The sequence below is a fragment of the Drosophila yakuba genome, chromosome 3L (assembly GCF_016746365.2).
Source record: "Drosophila yakuba strain Tai18E2 chromosome 3L, Prin_Dyak_Tai18E2_2.1, whole genome shotgun sequence".
Classification (NCBI taxonomy): Eukaryota; Metazoa; Arthropoda; class Insecta; order Diptera; family Drosophilidae; genus Drosophila; species Drosophila yakuba.
This window is the reverse complement of record NC_052529.2, coordinates 883,528-903,291: the sequence shown is the minus strand read 5'-3', so window position 1 is coordinate 903,291 and position 19,764 is coordinate 883,528. Positions and strand designations below refer to the sequence as shown.

The window sequence follows — 19,764 nt, the reverse complement described above, 5'->3', positions numbered from 1 at the left end:
GTGCGATAATCGGCGGCGTGTGCTATCGATGGCCAGGGTGGCCACCCGCGGCGCCAAGAAGTGCAGCGTGTGGCAACGCTGTAAAAAAGTGGCGGGCGAATTTGAATTCACAACTATGTTATTGGACGTTTTTGAATTGCGCTTTCGACAAAATAAAACCAAGACCATATATTAGACACACATTGTTTGCTTTTATTTATGCAATATTAAACATGCAATGAACAATTATACAAAAATTCGCTGCACATCAACAGAGATTCGTGTTCGGCCTTCCATTTGAACCAACTCGGGCATTTTGATTTTCGGGGTTTCTGTGGGATTTTCAACATCTATGGAACGAGAAACACTGTAATTGCATGGATTACAAATAAACACTCAGATATATAATCGTATAGGTACATATAATGTTGTTCTGTGGGGATTAACACTGAGAGCGTCGTACAACTAATTATATATGTGTACCGAACTTAATCCGTGTTCCGATTGCTTTTCATTGACATGTTTTCCATTCGCCGTTGACCAATTTCGTAAATCAATTTGCCTAATCAGTCTTTACTATAAGCTGATTGTACTTTTTACAGGGTATGCACAAGTCTGGCATTTTTGTTGGCCTCGCCTTCGTATTTAGATCGTTGTGAGTACACATCCTCGTAGAGATTAGCATTAACAGTAACCGATAGTAATAGTATTGATAACAACGGTACACCCACAAGATATGGGATCGTAATAACGTGATATATCTCATACTCTAACAATAGGAAGACTAGTGCCGACAGCTGCGATCAAAATAATATCTCAGGGTATTTTTTATCAATTTGCACTCAAGTTCTTAAGAAGTTGATTATTTTTGATTCATAAAGTTTGATTATTTAGCTCTTTGAAAATTTAAACATATAAATAGATACTGAAAAAACCATAATCAGTTGGAAAATGTTAAGCGCGAGACAAGTTGAATGGTAAAACCTGTAATTATTTCGATCGCAACTGAAGTTATCTGTTTAATAACATCAGTTTATCAAGTTAATAGACGTCGTTGAAGATTCGTTAGTCGATTGCTTAGGCCCGAGGCAACACAGAGATAATTGCTGGTATTGGTATATATATATAACACTTATCTAGGTACGATCTAGGGGTTATAAAAATAAACGACACGCACACGCACAAAAATACATATACAAACATCAATCGAGTTGCTAAAGTAATTGTCGATGGCTGCTGGTTAAACGCTATGAAGTGAGTGTATCCATTCGATCCTAGGGATCCTCATCCTGGATTGATTCAGTTGCTTGTGGATTGCCCGGTGGGGGTGGCGGAGGAAGTGGGGGAGGAGAAGGCGGGGTACTGGGATGCAGCTCATCCGCATCTATTTCGATCTCAATAGAGTTCTCCCGCTCCGTGATCTCCGGCATTTTGAGGGAGAAGCTGCTCAACTTGCGCTCCGCTGATCCCAAGGAGCTCTGGGAGTCGGCTTTCAGCAAAGTGGTCCTCCGCTCGTTTATGACCCTCAGTGAATCGTACATCTGCTCATCCGCACTGCCACACCCACCGTTTCCAGCCAATCCCCTTTCCATGGACCGTATGTAGAAAACGGAATCATCCCGCTCGTTCGCCACCCCTTTTTTGGGCCTGTAGAACTGGCGGGAACTATTGCTCCTGTACAGCGGATTGGCCACTGGCCTCTCATCCTCCTCCTGCTCGCTGCGTGCGAGGGGCAGGAATCCCGGACGTGCCTTCTTCGGCGGCAAGCTGCTTGTGTGGTGCTGCAGTTCGGTGATCTCCTCGTAGGACGCCTTGGGCTGTGTGGTTTCCTCCTGCTCCTCCGACTGATCCAGACTCTCCTCGGGAACGGCTGGCTCCATGCTGGATTGGCCCGACAGCTGGCGCACCGGTGGTGGTGGCTCCGAGCATACAGATAACTGACTCCTACAAGGGAACCCGAGCTCAAATCAATCACAAATACTATATTAAAGTTGTAGACAATGGGTTCACGCTTTGCCGGCAAAAGCTCGTCGTATTTGGGTACAACAAGGACTTACCGAAACTCCTTCTCCACGGAGGGCGTGGCCGATGGACCGGAGCTGTAGCGCTTGGGCGAACGGAGAATGGATTTGGGCATCACCTCGGGACTATGAAGATCCACTTGAATGCGCCGAGACTCGATACTTGAAGTTCGACTGGCGACGGAAGCACAGCGGGCCGTCCAGCGGCCGCTGTACGAGGAGTCCGACATTGTAGAGTTTCTGTAAATAATGATATCAACGGTAGCTAAGTCTTCTGGATAACTTGAACTCACCGTCTGTGTCCCAGTGGGCTGCGGCTGTGATCCCGCGCCTCCTCCTGCTCGATGGGTCGTTGCCGGGAGAGGACGTGTCGCTTGGCGGTGTCTGACCGCTTGTTCCGCTCACTGCGCTTCTCCGCGCTGGAACTCATGCCCAATCCGGGCGGAGGATTGCTGCCGCCGTCGAACGAGGAGGCCTGCCAGTAGACACGACTGGCAGCTGGGGGCTGCAGCAGGGAGCACTCCCTGGTGGCCCTCTGGATCAGGCTGGAGGAATTGCTGATGATCCGTGCCGTCGAAGAGGAGCCAGCTCCTCCTCCTCCACCTCCTGCTCCGGAGTGTTGCGATCCCGCTCCCAGGCCCGAACGCACTTGGCGCACTCGACGCACACTGCTGCTTGAGGATTTGTGGTGGTGGTGGTGGTGCGAGTGGCGGTGGTGGTGGCGACGGTGGCGGCGGTGCGAGCAATACAGTTCCCAATCCAGCGGCGACAATCGATTCAGTGAGAGCAAATTGTAGTAATTAGTGGGGACTGTGGTGGTTGGGTTTTGGTGGTTTGTGGCATTGGTGGAGTTGGTGGTGGTATTAGCATGAGCATGGGATCCGGACAAATCCGGAGCGGAACCTGCCCCCGAGAGGCGGCGCCACTGGGGACTAAAGCGATTGGATGCACTGATGGTTGGCGGAAGCGGGATGCGGATGCGGATTTCAGATTTCAGTTTTCAGATTTCGGAAAGCGAAAAGCGGGCGGTAAGAGCGAGAAACAGCCAATCGTATAAGTGAATTTCGATATATACATATAATTTCGGTTCTGTTCCCAATGAGGTGATCTTCCCCAATAGCCCACAACTGTACCTGAGTGACCTGGAGAACTGGACCAGTTCGGCGGTGAGTGCCTCGCGATCGAAGGGCTGCTGCGGATGTGAGTGCTGATGCGGATGCGTGGTCGAGATGCAGGCGCTCTGCGGCTGCTGGTGAGGATCGCCCGGCGAGGAGCGGAACACGCCGAAGTGCTGATCCCAGCGACTCGACTGGTACTGCGCACCTAAAGATCATTAAAGATTTCAATATATCAAAAGCAATATTACATATTTAACTACTCTTTTCTTTCATCCAAAACTAAGCGTATGTACTTACCCATCCCGCGACGTTGTGACGCGGAACTTCCCTGGTTGCTCCGCGAGGGATTCTTGCTGCTGCCCCCTCCTCCAGCTCGCAGCCTTGCTGGAACGACCTTAGCGGCGGAGTCCCGTGCCTCGAAGGTCATCACGCAGGAGGCCACCACGATGAAGCCCCCAAAACCCATGACAATGGGACCCACGTACGCAAAGTTGTTCAGGTGGAAGCCCTTCAGGTCGTTCTTCACCCGCACCGTCACATTGCCCCGCAACTCGGAGCCCATCGACAGATGATCCGCATAGTAGCCCAAAGTGGCCATTCCGGCGCCGAGGAGCATCAGGGTGAGACCCAGGATCAGGGCGCGACAGGCGTGCCACAGGCACTTCGAGGACATCTTGCCGCGCACCACCTGCACGTTCCAAGTGGCTCCAGAGGCAGGATGAGCCCGTCGCAGGTTGCCCAGCGAGTGCTTCCTCTTGGTGGTGCCACCACCACCGCGACGCGAGGGCATCGCTGCTGCTGTTCAATTCCTTTGGCCCGAATCGGCTGTCATCAATTTGGGTCCTGGAAAGGAGTGTTTTCGGCATTTTCATTTCGTTGTAAGTAAAGCAGATATCTAGCAGGGAGTCATCAATGCAAAAGTTCATAAATCTCACAGAGCAAGTGGAGATGTGGTAGAGTATGCACTCCCACTGCCACTCCCACTGCCCCACCTGTTGCCCGTGGAAGGTCACAATGCATTCTCTATGCGGTGCTCACGGCGGTTTGCAGAAGGGGAGGTGGCTTCCTGGGGAGGTGGCAACCAGAGGTGGTGGCATCCAGAGGAGGTGGCATCCACCACCGGTGCAGCCTGCGAGTGCCGAACAATTAAAATCCGAGGCACAATGCCAGCGACGAGAATAGCTGAAGCGGCTGACAACCGCGTGACGGGGCTCAAGGAATGGCCAGAAGAATGGCCGACGCTCCTTGAAGGGCCCAGAGTCGACTAAGCCGCAATTAAAGCCAAACAAAACGCAGAAAAGCCCGTTAACAAGGTCCACAATGCCCCATGTCCCCTGTGTGTCTCCACGAGTGTCGTGCTTGACACGCGTGGCCCGAGAATCTGCTTAAATTTAGACATTTGTTCATGCCTCACTCATCACTTAGTTTTTTAAAGGTATATATATATATTAGAATAAATAATAGTTTTGTACTAGAATGCACCTTTATTAAAAGCGAGAGTTTGCGAATTCCGTGACATTTGTAGGTTCCAAAACGAAAGAGTTTTGAACTGGCAGCAAACCGCTCTCGACAACTCAGAGTGCAAGGATAAGAACGCTTTTTCAAAATGAAATATGCATGCAAGCCAAGTGCATTTCATGTATATTTCATTTCTTGAAGCATTTATTTTGCCGTGAATTTTGCTGGCTGACTTACGCTTTTTGTTGCCCGAGTTGTTTTATGGCAAGTGGATTTAATGCGAGTGTATATGGAGTTGGGCTTAAAGAGGCTGTAAAGTTTATGCGATTTATATAGATTGGTTGTGCCACAGTGCCACTGAAATCATTTTGAAAGCTATCCGGAAGTATGCAACACAATATCTAAATAAATTCAGAACCGTCCTAGCTTTCAACTTTCACTGAAACCCTTTCCCTACAAACTTTTCACTGCATCCACTTCAAAGGCAAATTAGTGCGTAATTCGAATCTAAGTGCATATAAGGTTTCTGGCCTTTAGTTTCCCCGAAGTCTTTGAAGTCTATGAAGTCCAGGAAAACCCACAAAGGATTTCAGAACGGCACTTGGGGGCTTACTTGGTGGCTCGTTCTTGGAACGCCGTGGTCCTCGCTCCTGTTGATGCTGCTGCTGCTGCTGCTGCGAGAGCCTTTTGTGTGACCTAAAAGCAGATTTGCCTTCGCTCCGTCTGTATGTATCCTGTGTGCTGGCTGGTGCATATATTTTCGACTTGGCGACTTTGAGTGTGAAAAGCCCACTTGTCATCGTCCTGGCTGCCGTTTGAACTTGGTTGCCAGCATTGTGGCTGCCGTCGCACCTGTCACTGCACTCCGGCGATTGCTAATTGGGAATGTGATTAATTTTCACAGGTGAAAGCACAGGTTCCCGCAGGCAGTGGCTGCCTTTTCCCGATCAACAACTCTTTGGCTTTTGGCAGCTGGCGAGACGTCTGCTCACGAGCAGCTTCCGCGCGCGTCTGATAAGACGAGGTCCAACTGAAACTGAAGTCCGAGTTACCAGCGCCACAACAGAGGCCAATCATCCCCCGAGTTATCCACTAGAAGCACTCTTCTACGAACTGGTCTAAACGGACAGTGAAGACTCGCTTTGACTAACTTGGTATCAGAAATCTCTAGGAGTTTGCACTTGGTATGTCGCACTGCATGGGGAAATGAAACTAAGGGAGATTTCACTGTGCTCTAAATAAGTGGCGCCACCTGGTGTAGCACAGCTCATTTATGGAAAGTATGTTATACTGCACTGCTTGCTTAACCTTAAACATTACTGCTATAAAAATAACAGAAAAGAACAAGCCACTGCTTTATAGCAGTGCGTTAACATTTATAGAATTTATAGATAAATATTTGTTTCTATACTTTGCGAGTTGCAAATAAAGGACCTTCCATAGAGGACACTCCAAAATATACGTTTATCTTGGTCAAAAATATTTTATAAAGAAATGAGTTCTTAGTAAAACCATAAATTAATTTTGATTTTGATAACTGATAATGTTTATTACACACTTAGCAATACACTGCTTTAAACTGCTTGTTCCGAAACGAAATCCCCCACTCAAGCACCCCTCGCAAACTCCGAAAGGTGAGTCCTTATGAAAGTCCCATATTCACCACAGCGGGGGAAAAACTCAACGAAACAAGGACATGCGCAGATGGCAGAAGAGAGAGCATGCCGTGGTGAAGCCGAGCACAGGACGAGCAGGACATTAACAACAATTGGGACCCAGTTGCTTAGGCAGTCATTGGCGAAGCCTTCAATCGCGTAGACGTTCTTCGCAAAGAACCGGATGCCGAGAATTGCGTACTCCCGATTTCGACCAAGTCGGTGGTGTCGTCTACTTTGTGCGTGATGCCGTTCGCGTTCGAGCCGTCCCTGCGAGCTGCCTTCGTTTTGCGTTGCATCTGAAGAATGCATGAGGATTAGGTTCGCTGCCCAATGCATTTCCTTCAGATCCTTCAGATCCTCCAGATCCGGATCCAATCCTTGTGTCCCGGTTCCGCTCCGTGTCCCCTGTGCATATTGCAGTTTCACAAGTTTGTGTCTATCAGTGAGCCCCGAAAGTGTGTGAATCCCGAATGAATAATGTGAGGCATCATTTCAACTGTGGAAATGTGTGGAAATCGCAACGATCGTTCCTAGAGCACATGTTAAGCTAATCAATAAGGATATCCCTGCTTTATGTGAATTAATCAACCCAAAACCAAGAAAAGACAAATGGCCAAAGTGCGTGAGACGCCATAGGTGACCCCAAAAAGGTGACCCACAAAAGAAAAGCAGGGGAATGAGTCGGCGATAAGAAAATCGAGTCCAATGCAGTTTATTAGAGCCGACAACGCCAGATTGCAAAATGCGTTTGAATGAACCAGCTGCAAGAACGCGACCCAGAACTAAATCAACGCCAGAAGCCACCAAGTTCTCATCATCACCACCCCGGGGTGACCTTCACCTCGCATGCTCCGTGCCCAACCGGATCAGGCTGCTCCTCCTCCTCATCACAACGATCATGGGCGGCGGACTCGTCCAGGCCAAGACCATCTACGACTCCGTGAACAGCATCCAGGCGCTGGATGCCCTGCTGGAGCCCAGGGAAACGTCCAAGGCTCCACTGCACACCACGCCTGCCACGCCCACTGCCCACACACACGCCCACATCCAGGTGTCCACGTTACGGAGTAGCTACGGTAGGCAAATTGCGAAATTGCTACTTGCTAGCTGGCTAGCTGTGCCATGCGGTTAATGCATAATTATATAATTGGTTTTCAATTATCCCGCTGACTCAATTGCAGCCATTGTATTGGCAATCATCGTGTCCAAAATACCTTCTAGAATTCCAAATACCCTTGGCTTAACCACTTGACAGGACACCTCTTCCATAGACGAGGAGTTATGGTTTCCAAAAGGAGGTCGACATTATCAGGGTTATTTCAGTGAAAGGAAAGGGGTTACTACTTCGAAATACGCAAGAGTCATAATTGCAAGTGTAACTTATATAGTTCTAATTTAATTTGTAGTTCTAATTTTACTTTTCTAAGAGCGTGAAAATATATAAAAAAAACTTCCTTCCTTCATATCATTAATAAATTTGTTTGATTGGAAGTATTGTGTCAATTACTTCGTTATAAATTTAACAACAGTGGCAGTTTCACAATTTTGCAGTTGCCCTTTTTCTTGGGACAAAAATGCTTTCACGTGGAAAATACCTATTTTCCTTCGTATTTTCATGCATATTTTATGAAGAGTCAGGGAAATAAATATATACAGTATTTGTATTTGATATATTCGTGATTTCACGCTTTGCTATTTCATGAGAAGGAAGTTCTTAAAGATATATATTCCTATGACCCAAAAACTTGCAAGTTTAACCCTTTTATTTTCAAAATCAAAACATCGGAAGTTTAAAACCGTAAATTCGATTTCCTAGAGCGAATATTATACTATTAAATATCAATAGTTGCAATGACAGCGAAATTTATTTGTGTAACTTTGGGGAGCAAACTAAACATTTGTGTTGTGCCAGTGTATTCGCAGCGAACAAACAAATTACCCCACACACATCGGCCAACTTGGCATTAGCATATAGACAAAAAGCAATGCACACAGCAGGGGCCAAAATACTAGGTGTGATTACTGTGCTGTAACTAAATGCAACTAATTGGAAGTTTCGAATTCGAATTCGTCATGGGTTAACTAGTACCAATTTGTATAGAGAGTGTAAGTGGGTTAAAACATAGGTACAATAAAAAATCCTAACTAAAATATATTCTATTGAATTATAATAATTTATAATAATAAATTTTAAATTATAATAATTTAAATGTTAATAGAAGGCTAAGAAGCAAAGGTTGTATATATTTATAAAGACAAGAAACATACATCTATTTTTTTAAGAAATACCCAAAACTTTCTCTCAAAGCTGACCCCATATCATCGCATAACTTGAAAAGTATAAACCCAATGCTATTTTTGTGAACATAGCTGTTCGCACACTCGAGTGGTTGAGCAGTGTCATCAATTCTCCCGCCCACATCCCACATGTCCTCCTCCGCAAAACCAAAACATAGACTCGACTGAAATCAATAACTCCCTTGCAGAGGATTCGGATGATGGCGTGGATGGCGATTATGTCATCCCAGAGAGCCAGACCTCTGCGGTGGCGATCCTGGATCAGGATACCCCACCCAAGAGCCAGGACTTGGAGTCGCTATCCCTGCAGGCAGGATCGGGCACAGTTGCGCCAAAGAGCAGCGCCGATGCCGCCGGACACAAGAAGAACGCCTCCTTCCAGCAGATTGGCAGCCAGAATGTTAACGCCTTAGTGCCGGCCACAGTGGCCACCACTTCATCCGGCATCTCGTCGAGCAGCAACGCCTCCCTGGCCACGCCCACGGAGCCGGCGAGGAATCGCAGCACCGGCCTCGTGCGCAACTCCGCCGTCAAGGTGGACAGCAAGCATCCGCTGTCCAAGGGCCAGAAGACGGACGCGCCCATGCTGAACTACATCTTCGACACGTTCTCGTCGGCCAACAAGCACCACCACCACGATCAGAGGTGAGTTGGCTTGGCTGAGCTGCCTGGATGCTATATATATGATAACATCGTGTCTGTGCAGGTATGGCCCCCACTTCGAGGATGTGCAGCGGATTGGCCAGGCCACCAATCTCACCGTGCAGGCGGGCTCCAGCATCCACCTGAACTGCAGGATCTCGCTGCTGCAGGATAAGACTGTAAGTTTGGATTGGGATGATTTCTGTGAGGAACCCATTTAAGATCATACTCAACTCCTTTCTAGTAATCCAAACTAAAAACTGAAACTGTACCCTCTCTACTTTGAATGTAGGTCTCTTGGGTGCGGCACAACACGCAGGACGAGGGCAAGGACAATGGCAACGCCCTCGATCTGCTGACAGTGGGCATGCACACGTACACGGGTGATAAGCGCTACAAGATGGAGTTCCAGTACCCCAACAACTGGCGCCTGAAGATCACCAATGTGAAGAAGGACGACGAGGCCATCTACGAGTGCCAGATCTCAACGCATCCGCCCCGCGTCATTCAAATCAACCTGCACGTGAATGGTGGGTATCCTATCCTATATCCTAGATCCTAAAATCCAAGAAATGGATATAGCAATGATTTAACGCAGCTCCGAAAGTGATGATAGTGGACGAGGTGGGGGATCCGCTGCAGGAGAAGTACTACGAGATCGACTCCACGCTGCAGCTGTCCTGCGTGGTGCGGAACGTGGCCATGACCAGTTCGGTGGTCTTCTGGAAGCACATGGACAGCATACTCAACTACGACGTAACTCGCGGGGGAGTGAGGTGAGTGGACTGCCTGATCTTGGTCAGGATCACAGCATATAAGGAAGACTTCTCTCTCTCAGCGTCAAAACGGAACTGATGGAGGATGGAGCCAACTCGACGCTGTCGATAGCGAAGATCAGCAAAACGGATTCCGGCAACTACACGTGCTCCATCAGCGAGTTCCAGAACTTCACCATAGTGGTGCACATTCTGAACGGTGAGTTGGCTGCAGCTTAATAACCAAACCCATATCACCCAACATCCTTGCTGATCCTTGCAGGCGAGAGCTTCGCCGAACTGCATCATGGTGGAGCGGCTGGGATGCGGAGCACGTGGTGGACGCTGGTGATGCTGGCAATCCTTGTGCTCAGTAGTCTAAGGGGGGAGTTTAGCTAAGGTAGCCAAGGTAACTAGGACTAGATAAATGCGAGAACATCGTTTTCCCGCAGCTCTTTTTGTTGATTAATTGTAAAGATTCCGAATTGGATGAGGTGGGGGGCAGTTATTGGAAATAACTTAAAACGCAGCCTAAGTTGAACTGGCTATTATAGATATGTTTCTACGTCTATCATCAATTTGTACATGAGCAGGCACGCCTAGGATTAAGCTTAAGGATTAAGGATTAAGGACTAAGCTCGAGTGTATTTCAAATGCGGAGAGAGGCCAACGAATTTCCCTAGCAGAATCTCACTAAGTCAGAGTTCATGGTCTGGCCTAGATCCAAATCTAGTTGATACAGGAATGTAAAGCGTAGTGTAGTCTAAGTCACCAGCAGTTCATTATCACAGCTTTTGCGGCAAGGATCTGAACTCCTGCGGGAACTACTCAATGTTGAACTAATATAAAGTGCAATACGGTCATATACATATTATATACATACACACTCGCGGCAGAAGCATCAAATGATATGTTAATAAACGAATACTCGTATGTACGCAATAATAAAGTGAACTATACATGAATCCAGCTGCAATTGACTCTCCAACGGTCGGGAACATCGAAGGTAGTGGTGTTCTTCAATTGCTTTTAATCAGCACTTCCAAATTATACTGCTACTTATGTACATACACAGCTAGTTAAAGAGATTAACCTATGGGCTTGGTGCAAAAGCCAACCTAATCTTATCACTTAGAGTTCCATTTGTTTTGATGTTTGTGGCATACGAATTAGCATTCATATCTATTGTGTTCCAGAATCGCAGAGATAGAAACTTGAAGCATATTTACAATTTCGCCTTGTTCTTGCGGCTGGCAAAGTCCATGATGGCCTGGAAGAACTCGGGATGCTGGAACTGCTGGAGCAGCTGCTTGCACTCCGCCTCGTTGGCCTGGATGAGATTCTCCACGAAGCCCTCCTTGATGAGGCGCTTGCCTTGCAGCAGGGAGTTCGTGGGCAGCTCGGAGTACTCACGCAGTTTGGGCCAAATCAGCGACTCCAGTTCGCTGGCCTTGAAGATCCGCGACACAAAGTTGAACTGATACGCCTCCTGGGCGCTGAGGCGTTCGTTCAGCAGCAGCACTTCCGACGCCTTGGAGCGGCCCAGGATCAGGGGCAGCATGTAGGAGGAGCCGCCCTCGGGCACCAGACCCAGCTTGGTGAACGGCGTGTAGAAGTAGGTCTAGGATGGTATCCACTAGTCAAGTCATGGTGCCATAGCAAGGTATGTGATACTCACCGTTTCGGAGCACCAGGCCACATCACACAAGCCCACAATGGTGGTGCCAATGCCGATGGCAGGCCCATTGACCAGGGCAATCACTACCTTCCTGCAGTTGACGAAGCTCAGAACCATGGCCTTTAAGTAGGAATTGCGTTAAGTATGAGCTAGGATGGTGGCTATATAGATATCCAACCTTGAAAGTCGCATTGGACTGCTTGAAGAAGGCGTCGATGTCGTCGGACTTGGAGGATTGGGACAGGTCGTTGCCGGCCGTGAAGATGTCGCCCACGCCGGTGAACACCACAATGGTCACGCCCTCGTCGTCGTTGACCTCGGTGAGGACGCGGGTCATCTCCTGGTAGGCGAACCTGTTGATGCAGTTCTTCTTCTGCGGATTGTTGAACTTGGCCACCAGCAGCTTGCCCTGCTGCTCCACCAGTAGCTCCTTGTATCCTTGGTACGACATCTTGCTGCCAGTGCTGCGCGCGGAATGGGCGACAAAGTCCAATTAGTGGATCATTTTGCTCTGATTGCCGGTTTTTATTGTTGTTTAATTCTCCGATTACTGCGCATCAGGGGTATTCCCGCGCCACAAAGTTGATGGGTTAATAGTTGGTGAACCAGTCACTGTTTCAGTAAAATGTTAAATCCCACATAAGCTACTTTATTTTAAAGTATAAATAAGCTTTGTTTTTATCTTAATTTAACCTGTGGAACAGAAATCAGTGGCATTTCGTAACTTCCAACTCGCCAACGATTTTAGCCCACCACGATCTGGCAACTCTGCGTTGGGCGCCACATTCAAAACAGCGACAGTGAAAAAAAACTTTAGTTTTATTCCGCGTTTCCTGTACAACATTCATCTTATGAGCTTATGAATACTGGTTATTCGCTAATTTCATCGATCACGGGCACGTTCTGCAGTTCGGAGCACTTTCGCTTCCACAAGGCCAGTTGTTCCCGCAGCACCTTTTCCTTGGCGGCAGCGCGCGTCAAAAGGACTTTCGCCTTCTGCAGGAGCTGCGTCTTCTTCAGCAGCTGCTCCTTGATGAACTTGAGCTCCTCGTTGGCGGCATCCTTTTTGAAATTCCGTAATTAATGTGGAACGTGTGCTTTTCGGAGGGTACCTACCTTACTGCGTCCACCGCACTGGCTGCACTTCGTCCGCTTTTGCAGCTCCTGCTGCAAAGCGCTAATCTTCTCCAGCGCCTCGGCATGCTGCTGCTGCAGGCGTGTCGCCTCTGGAGGTGCGGAGTCCGTGGAGCTGCGGGACTCTGTGGAGCGTCGACCATCCTTGAGGAACTTGTTCTCCGATCGCAACTTCTCCACGAGATTGCGCAGCGACAGGATCGTCTGCTCCGCCGACTGGCCCTGATTGGTGTTCACTTTGAGGCCGCTGCACTTGCACAATTCTCGCCGGGATTCGTTGCGGGCCATCTCCTCCTTCAGCGCGATGATGTAGCTGCAAAAGGTGGTGTATAAGTCTGGATGCATATGCAAGGGAAAGCCTGATGTCCACTTACTCCTCCAAGTGCTTGATCCTCTTCTGCAGCCGGTCGCTGCTGTCGCCCTGCCTCAGGAGATCCGAGTCCAGCTGCAGCTGGAGGTTCCTGGCCTCCAGTCGTATGTTCTGCGCCTCGATGGCCTGGCTGCGTTCCTGCAGCTTTTCCAGCTCCGTGGTGAGGGCATTGCTGCCCCTGCCCTCCAGTTCCATGGCGATGATCTTGCGCTGCTGCAGCTCAATGCGCGACTTCAGCGCCTCCACGAGCTCCACCTGGCTCTGATCGAAGATCTGGCCGTGATGATGCGCCGGAGAGCTGCACTCGCTGCTGGGACCCGTGTACGTCTCCGGACTCTCCGACGGCGAGGGAGCGAACTTGCTGACGCCCACATGCTGCAGATTCGGACAGGATGGAGTGCGGCAGCACTTGAGGTTATTGCCAGCGGAGGAGTTGCTCGTGGGGCCGCCGTTCCTGCCCAGCTTGGACTCCAGCACTTGCTTGTCCTTCTCCAGACGGGCAATGGTGGTGCGGGCTCCCTGGAGCAGGGCTCGGGTCTTGTCCAGCGCCAGCTCGGTCTCCTCCAGCCTGGCCTTGGTCTTCTCCGCCTGCTGCTGGTACCGCTTCTGCTTCTCCCACAGCTGCACCTCGTTGGCACTCCTGGTGCGCTTGGCCTCGAGGAGCGTCTGCTGTCGCTGCAGCTGGCCACGTGCCTCGTCCAGGTCCAGCTCCAGCTGCTGGATCCTCTTCTGCTGGTTCTCGTTCTTCACGCGCGCATTCAGTTCGGTTTTTATGGACACCACTGGGCGTTTGAGCAGCTGCTGGCGTAGCGACTGGCTGAGATCCCTGGCTTGCTTTTCGCGCTGGGTGACGTTGGCCAGCTGGCGACGCAGTGCCTCCATTTGGGTGTGATAGATCTTGTTGGTGGCCTCGGTGCGGTTGAGATCGGCGGCCAGCTTGGCTATCTGGTCCTCCGAGAAGTTCGAGGTGTCTTTGATATAGCGCTGCTGGTCGTCCTGAGGGTCACAAATTTGTATAATTGATATGTACATAAGTAGTGGTAATGGTATGCGTTACGTGGAAGTTCTTGAGCGTGTCCATCAGATCCTTGATGTGCTTGTCCTTCTCATCCAGGAAGATGCGCAGCTGGTCCAGCTCGGGACTCACGCTGCTCTCCACCGACTTCTCCCGCTCCTGGCACAGCTTCAACCTGCCATTTAAGGTATTAATATAACTCATAACTCTATACTTTACAACTCACTTCTCCTTTAGTATGTCCACTTCCTCCTCCCTGGTCTTGAGGCTCTTCTCGCTGTACTCCAGCTTGTCCCGGAGCTCCTTGATTTGCTTGTGCAGCGTCGGCACCTCCTTCAGCTCCTCCGTGTCCTGCTTTTCCTCCTCGCCCTCGGGCTCTTCGGTAACCGTGCCCTCCTCAACTGCACCCACATGCACCTCCGCCTCTTCCTGGGGTCTGTCCACTGAGCTGCTCTCGAAGAGCTCCTCGATCTTCTCATCCGTCAGCTCGTGAACCGAGCTCTCGGCACTGGAACTGGAACTCGACTCCGTGGACGGATTACGCTCCACCGGAAGCTCTGGCTTCTGGTTCAGCTGCTCCTTGAGGCCCTGAATCTCTGCGTCCTTCGTCTTGATGTTGAAGTTCAGGTTGTTCACGGTGGCCCTGAGGGATTCGTTTTCAGCCACCTGCTTGCTGAGTGCCTGCTGACTCTGATCCCGCTCGGTCTGCAGCAGGTCCTGGTACTTCTGGATGGACTGGTCCTTCTCCAGCAGCAGGGTGTGGAACGAGAGTATGGTCTTCTCCACCACTCCGCCGTGTGGACTCTCGGAGCCGCGACTCTCCGATCTGGAAGCCTCCAGCTGCTTGCCCAGCACCTCTATGCGCTGGTTGGCTTCTTGGAGTCTGTTGGGGATCACCATGTATAGTTACTATGTTTTTGCTCATTTGGGAACTTACGTTTCTTGCATTTTCTGTAGCTCCGCTCGGGAATCTCTCCTGCTGCCCTCCACTGCGTCCACTGCCTCCGCTGTCTGAACGGCTTGATGCTGCTGGCCGAGAATGCCATTGGTTTGGACCGCCGTCTCCGAGAACTTCACTGGCGCCTCCAGCGTTTGGGTGGCCGTATCCAGGTGCGGTTGCTTTCGCAGCGGAGAGCCAATGGGCGAGGATTCCCTGTCTATCAGCTGCACGGCCCTTCTCATGGCCGGAATGGGAGCCAGTGCGTCCGTGTTGGTCTCTGCATCCACGGTGGCTTGGCTCCCCTGCTCTCCTGCACCGAACAGCGCTTGAATGGTGCTCCAGTGCTCGGTGTCGCTGGCCTGGCTCGTCCTCAGCTCGCCCAGTTCCCGGAGCAGCTCCTCCTGCTTGGCCTGCAGGATCTCGCAGCGCTGTTCCAGAAGTCGCGTCTGCGTCTCGGACTTTATGAGCTTGACCAACTGCTGGGAACTCTCCTCGTTGAGACCCATCTTGGCCTGGACCACCGCGGTCACTTCATCAGCCAGGGCGTTGTGGTCTCTGCGTCCCTGCTGCACTTGCTCCTCCTCCAGGCGGCGCTGGAACTTTTGGTAGGCGAACACGAAGTTGGTGAGGAAGACCAGTGGCGTGAATTTGGCATATTTATCTTTGAGCATAAACAACGAATGCTGGAGGAATCTGTGGTGGAGGATAGGTTATTGAAAGTTAAATCTGATGTATCCATTAGTGCCTCTTACTTGTGCTTAATGTCGCTATTGGTGCGCTCCTGCTGGAAGTCCTGGTGTGCCCGCTGCAAGGATGACTCGCTGGCCTCCAGTTGCGATTGCAGGGAGTCCGCCTTCAGCTGCAGCTTTTCCCGCTCCGTTTCCAAGCGGGAGCACTCAGCTTTCACTGCAGGAAGCAGGAGGATTATGCAATGGCTAATCCTTTACCAGAACAAGTTGGCACTTACCACTATCCAAGTCCCGCTGCACCTTGGCCAGCATCAGCTTCTCGTCGGAGCTGCTCTGCAGATCGGCCACCAGGTGACGCAGGCTGATGTGGTTATCCGTGACCTCGTTGAGCAGCCTTTGCTGTGAGTGAATCTGGAAAGAGGATGGGCATTAAGTCTTCCATGGGTCGCTATGGACGAGCAACTCCCACCTGTTCATTGGCCACTTGGAGCAGACCTTCCAGCTGCCTGGTCTCCCGCTGCAGCTCCGCCTGCTTGGTCTTCCAGGTGAGCAGCTCCTGCTGCTGCTTCTCGAAGTCGCCGGCCGTGATGAAATCCAGCTGATAGTTCTCCTTAATGATGCCATACTCCGCGCATATTTCCGAGGGCTTCAGCTCGCCCAGCAGCTGCTCCACCGCCTGGGCCAGTTGCATGCTCAAGATGGCGTTCCTGTGCTCCAGCTTTTGCTGCTCCTCCGCGGAGTAGGGATTCCTGCGATGCACTTGCTCCAATTCCTCCCTGGCTGCCCGTAGCTCACACTTGCTCCGCTCCAGCTGCCTGGCCAGCGATGCCTGCTCATCGATGAAGCGCAGTTCCTGTTTCCTGCTCTCCGTGAGCAGCTCATCGTAATCCTTGCGCATGTAGGCGTAGGACATCCGCTGCTGCTCCAGCTGCAGCTCCAAAGCCATCAGTTGATCGTGCAGCTGCTGGTTCTGGTTCAGCAGATCGCTGCCATCGGCGGCCATGTGCAGACGCAGTTCGTCGTAGTGCTTGCGCAGAATGGCAAGCTCTGCCAGTTCGGTCTCGTTTCCGGGTTTCTCTTCGGGATCTGGCACTGTGGGCCGGCGTAATCCCTCCGTGGCTTCAGTGGGCGAACTCGGCCTGGTGGCTGTGTTCAGCACAGCTTCCTCCTCCACAGGCTGTTCCTCGGCGATCTCCGGAACCTCACACAGGCTGTGCACGGAGGACAGCTCGCCCGTCTCGGAGTCGCTGTAGTTCTGCTGCTGGAGCAGCTGACGCAGTGCCTCCTCGCGCGCCTTCAGCTCCAACAGCTGACCCTGCAGTCGCTGCGGCGTGGTCGTTCCGCCGGGCAGAGCTTCGATTAGGCGGCGCAGGAGTTCGGAGTCGATGGTTATGTGCTCCGAGGTGGCTGCGTGGATAATCTTGGTATTTCTTATAATTCATTAAAAAGTGTGATTTTACCATCATATTCCCGCAGCTTCTCCAGAATCTCGTACATGCCGGAGCGCAGTGTTTCATTCTCGGCCAGGACTTCGTCGTAGCGGTTCTGCATCTCGGAGCTGGCTGCTCCGTCGCCTTGGCCACGTCTGGGCGAGTTCTCCAGCGGCACACTGTGAGGCACTTCACCCACTTCGCTGGGCGCCTGCAGGGATTCATCCAAGATCTGTGGGCCATCCTGCTGCAGCTCCATGAGCTTCCGCCTAGAAATAAAACTTGTAGAGTGTTCCAAAGTGTAGGAGAAATCCCAACCCACCTCAATTCACTCTTCTCCAGCTTCAGCTGCAGACGCAGCTCCTCGGAAGTCCTCAGCTTGAGGGTCAGTCGCTCGATCTGCTTGTCCTTGTTGCGCTGCTTGGAGTGCACGTTCTTGGCCAGGATGACCACGTCGTCGGGTATGTGCAGCTGTCGCCGCAGCAACTCGTTCTCCTGGACCACCTCGTGCAGGGAGTTCAGCTCCTGGATGTGTGCCCGCAGCTGCTTCTCGCGTGCCGCCAGCTTCTGCTCCAATCCCGAGCAGCGGCGCAGTGCGGGAATCAGGCCATCTTCGTCCCGCTTGTAGGACTCCAGGGCACTGATGGCGTGCAGCGCCTGCTTGGACTTGAGCACGTTGTCCTGCTCGGCGGCCTCCAGCATCTCCGAGAGCTGCTGACTCCGCGCACTGGCCGCCCGCAGGCGCTCCTCGATCAACTGGCAGCAGGCACGCGGCTGGTCGGGATCGTGGGCACGCTCCTTCTCCTGGCACAACTGGTTCATCAGCCTCGTGGAGCTGGCCATCTCCTCCGCCATCGACTTGATCTTCGCCTCCAGCTGCTCGATGCGCTGCTCCCGCGACTCTAGAAGCTGCCAAGGATGAACCATTAGGAAACACTCTAGATCTGGATATGATGTGTCGCCTTACATGTCTTAGTTTGATGTGCTCCTCCTCCTGCTGACTCTGACTGTTGGAGGAGTTGGTTTGGGCCGAGCTGATGCTTTTGCCCTCGAGTTGTTTCTGGAGGCGCTCCAGCTCCTTGTCCCGCTCCTCGAGTGCCTGTCGCCAGCCCAGCGACTTGGACTCGTACTTGTCCAGGAACTGGCGCATCTCCAGCTCCTGCTTTTCGCGCTCCACCTCCAGGAAGGTAACATTGCCCTCCAGGCGGCTGATTTCCAGCGCCTGCTGCTGCTCCTTTTGCTTCAGCGACTTGCGCTCCTGCTCCACCTTGGTGATGTCCTGGCTGAGCTGGCCGAGATTGGCCTTGATGTTCTGCAGCTCTCGCTCGTGCAGGACTATGGTCTTCGATTGAGCTATGTTTTGGTTTTGAAGTGTCTGAAGGACAATCAAATGAAGTGATTCTTATAATTACTTGGTAAGTTATCAGGTGACTCACCTCGATTTCCTTGAGCAGCCGCTTGATGTGCTTGTTCTTGGAGTCGATGTTCTGCAGCAGCTGCTCCTGTTTGTCCAGCTCGGACAGTGGATCCGATGAGTCCTTGTCGCCGATCTCAGCCTGCTGGGCCGCCTCCCTCAGGCGCAGTTCCAACTGCCGGATCTCCTCCCCCAACTAAAGTAGCTGTGAGTTTGGGTACTTTACATAAACTACTCCTCAGCTCACCTCCTTGGCTTTGCTTTTCAGGCCATCGCGTTCGTCCTCCAGCTTCTGGAGCATTCGCTTCAGCTTCTCATTCTCGTCCTGCAGTCTACGCTCGGCGGAGACTCCACCGCCACCCGCCTCCTGCAGCCGCTGCACCTGCTCGCCCTTGTACTCCAGGACGGCGAGCGTGAGCTCCAGTGTCCTGCGCAGCGACTTCTTGGGCAGCTCGTCGGTGGACTCGGCCAGTTCGAGGAGCGTCTCGTAGAGCTCCTGCTTCTGGCGCGCCGAGAAGTCGCGGAACTTGCGCAGGGATACGGTTTCCGGTATGTCCATGTCCATGCTCATGCTCATGCTCGTCCTGGTGGCTCATGGCCTCGCTCCTCGGCGGTCAGTCGCGTTCTGCGTGAAAATACGAGTATTCCTTCGACTTGCCCAACTAGCAACTCTCCAGTTTTCCGTCCCGTTTTCCAATTTCCGAGCGGTTGCCATGACACTTGGGCCAAAACAAACTGCGACCGAAAACCCGAAAAGCAGAAAACCCGCTCAGGGGTTGGATGTCCGGAAACGAGGGTGCCGCCGGCTCCTTTCCAAGTCACCTGGCTGCGCGTTTTGTTTTTGCTGGCATTCTGTTTTGCTACCTGCTTCGGCTGCGTAAAAACTTTCCTGACAGGATAATTGCCTCCTGGCGCGGCTCCACCGGGAGGAGCGGGGAAAGGGTAGGGAAGGATTGGCGGTAGGAGCAGCCGGTGGGCCACCACAAACAAAAATGGAAAATCGGTAACCAGGAAAGTGTTAATTGGCAAAGTGTCAAAGGCCGCGTTCCGAAATTGAAAAGCCATTTCTGCGCAGAGCGACTTTTTCGCTGTTGCTGTTACCTTTGACTACACTCGAAAAAATAATTCACTTTTAAACTGCCTCGCTTATTATGCCCAGTTTTTG

At 51.4% G+C, this 19,764-nt stretch overlaps 4 protein-coding genes across 5 annotated transcripts; 1 reads left to right on the top strand and 3 right to left on the bottom strand.

Annotated features, from left to right (window-relative positions):
• Positions 1-169: 169 nt before the first annotated feature.
• Positions 170-5,599, bottom strand: LOC6532293 (dendritic arbor reduction protein 1). Of its 2 annotated transcripts, none has more exons than XM_039374494.1 (6): positions 5,190-5,599; positions 3,416-3,961; positions 3,134-3,323; positions 2,294-2,950; positions 2,037-2,240; positions 170-1,923 (listed from the first exon to the last, which is right to left on the bottom strand). In XM_039374494.1, exons 2-6 carry the CDS (start codon positions 3,906-3,908, stop codon positions 1,254-1,256), a joined length of 2,214 nt encoding a protein of 737 aa, XP_039230428.1. In that variant the 5' UTR covers positions 3,909-3,961; positions 5,190-5,599; the 3' UTR covers positions 170-1,253. The 2 variants fall into 2 exon arrangements, with proteins under 2 accessions (XP_039230428.1, XP_002093053.2); XM_002093017.3 differs by having other exon boundaries at positions 2,294-2,671; positions 5,190-5,595.
• A 761-nt stretch (positions 5,600-6,360) lies between these two features.
• On the top strand, positions 6,361-10,894 carry LOC6532292. Its single transcript, XM_002093016.3, has 7 exons — positions 6,361-7,310; positions 8,721-9,177; positions 9,239-9,353; positions 9,467-9,704; positions 9,773-9,950; positions 10,013-10,149; positions 10,213-10,894. The coding sequence occupies exons 1-7, from the start codon at positions 6,977-6,979 to the stop codon at positions 10,326-10,328; spliced, it is 1,575 nt and encodes a 524-aa protein (XP_002093052.1). The 5' UTR covers positions 6,361-6,976; the 3' UTR covers positions 10,329-10,894.
• A 45-nt stretch (positions 10,895-10,939) lies between these two features.
• On the bottom strand, positions 10,940-12,151 carry LOC6532291 (enoyl-CoA delta isomerase 2). Its single transcript, XM_002093015.4, has 3 exons — positions 11,786-12,151; positions 11,608-11,727; positions 10,940-11,550 (listed from the first exon to the last, which is right to left on the bottom strand). Exons 1-3 carry the CDS (start codon positions 12,056-12,058, stop codon positions 11,155-11,157), a joined length of 789 nt encoding a protein of 262 aa, XP_002093051.1. The 5' UTR covers positions 12,059-12,151; the 3' UTR covers positions 10,940-11,154.
• A 257-nt stretch (positions 12,152-12,408) lies between these two features.
• On the bottom strand, positions 12,409-19,614 carry LOC6523846 (centrosomal protein cep290). The gene is made up of 14 exons (XM_039374493.2): positions 18,847-19,614; positions 18,622-18,795; positions 18,153-18,560; positions 17,508-18,094; positions 17,216-17,454; positions 16,225-17,162; positions 16,034-16,166; positions 15,819-15,972; positions 15,064-15,759; positions 14,353-15,009; positions 14,169-14,301; positions 13,116-14,107; positions 12,724-13,054; positions 12,409-12,669 (listed from the first exon to the last, which is right to left on the bottom strand). Exons 1-14 carry the CDS (start codon positions 19,174-19,176, stop codon positions 12,478-12,480), a joined length of 5,964 nt encoding a protein of 1,987 aa, XP_039230427.1. The 5' UTR covers positions 19,177-19,614; the 3' UTR covers positions 12,409-12,477.
• Between the last annotated feature and the right edge of the window lie 150 nt (positions 19,615-19,764).

Excerpts from the sequence above, each read along its gene's own strand:
- LOC6532293 (XM_039374494.1), bottom strand. The coding sequence starts at position 3,908 with ATGCCCTCGCGTCGCGGTGGTGGTGGCACCACCAAGAGGAAGCACTCG. Across the intron at positions 2,951-3,133 it reads CAGTTCTCCAGGTCACTCAG|TGCATCCAATCGCTTTAGTC; the intron begins GTACAGTTGTGG and ends GCCAACCATCAG. Across the intron at positions 2,241-2,293 it reads AGCCCACTGGGACACAGACG|AAACTCTACAATGTCGGACT; the intron begins GTGAGTTCAAGT and ends CATTATTTACAG.
- LOC6532292 (XM_002093016.3), top strand. The coding sequence starts at position 6,977 with ATGCGTTTGAATGAACCAGCTGCAAGAACGCGACCCAGAACTAAATCA. Across the intron at positions 7,311-8,720 it reads CACGTTACGGAGTAGCTACG|AGGATTCGGATGATGGCGTG; the intron begins GTAGGCAAATTG and ends ACTCCCTTGCAG. Across the intron at positions 9,354-9,466 it reads CGCTGCTGCAGGATAAGACT|GTCTCTTGGGTGCGGCACAA; the intron begins GTAAGTTTGGAT and ends CTTTGAATGTAG.
- LOC6523846 (XM_039374493.2), bottom strand. The coding sequence starts at position 19,176 with ATGAGCATGAGCATGGACATGGACATACCGGAAACCGTATCCCTGCGC. Across the intron at positions 16,167-16,224 it reads TCCAAGTGGCCAATGAACAG|ATTCACTCACAGCAAAGGCT; the intron begins GTGGGAGTTGCT and ends TCCTCTTTCCAG. Across the intron at positions 14,108-14,168 it reads ACACGCTCAAGAACTTCCAC|GACGACCAGCAGCGCTATAT; the intron begins GTAACGCATACC and ends TGTGACCCTCAG.
- LOC6532291 (XM_002093015.4), bottom strand. The coding sequence starts at position 12,058 with ATGTCGTACCAAGGATACAAGGAGCTACTGGTGGAGCAGCAGGGCAAG. Across the intron at positions 11,728-11,785 it reads AGTCCAATGCGACTTTCAAG|GCCATGGTTCTGAGCTTCGT; the intron begins GTTGGATATCTA and ends TCCTACTTAAAG. Across the intron at positions 11,551-11,607 it reads TGGCCTGGTGCTCCGAAACG|ACCTACTTCTACACGCCGTT; the intron begins GTGAGTATCACA and ends ATACCATCCTAG.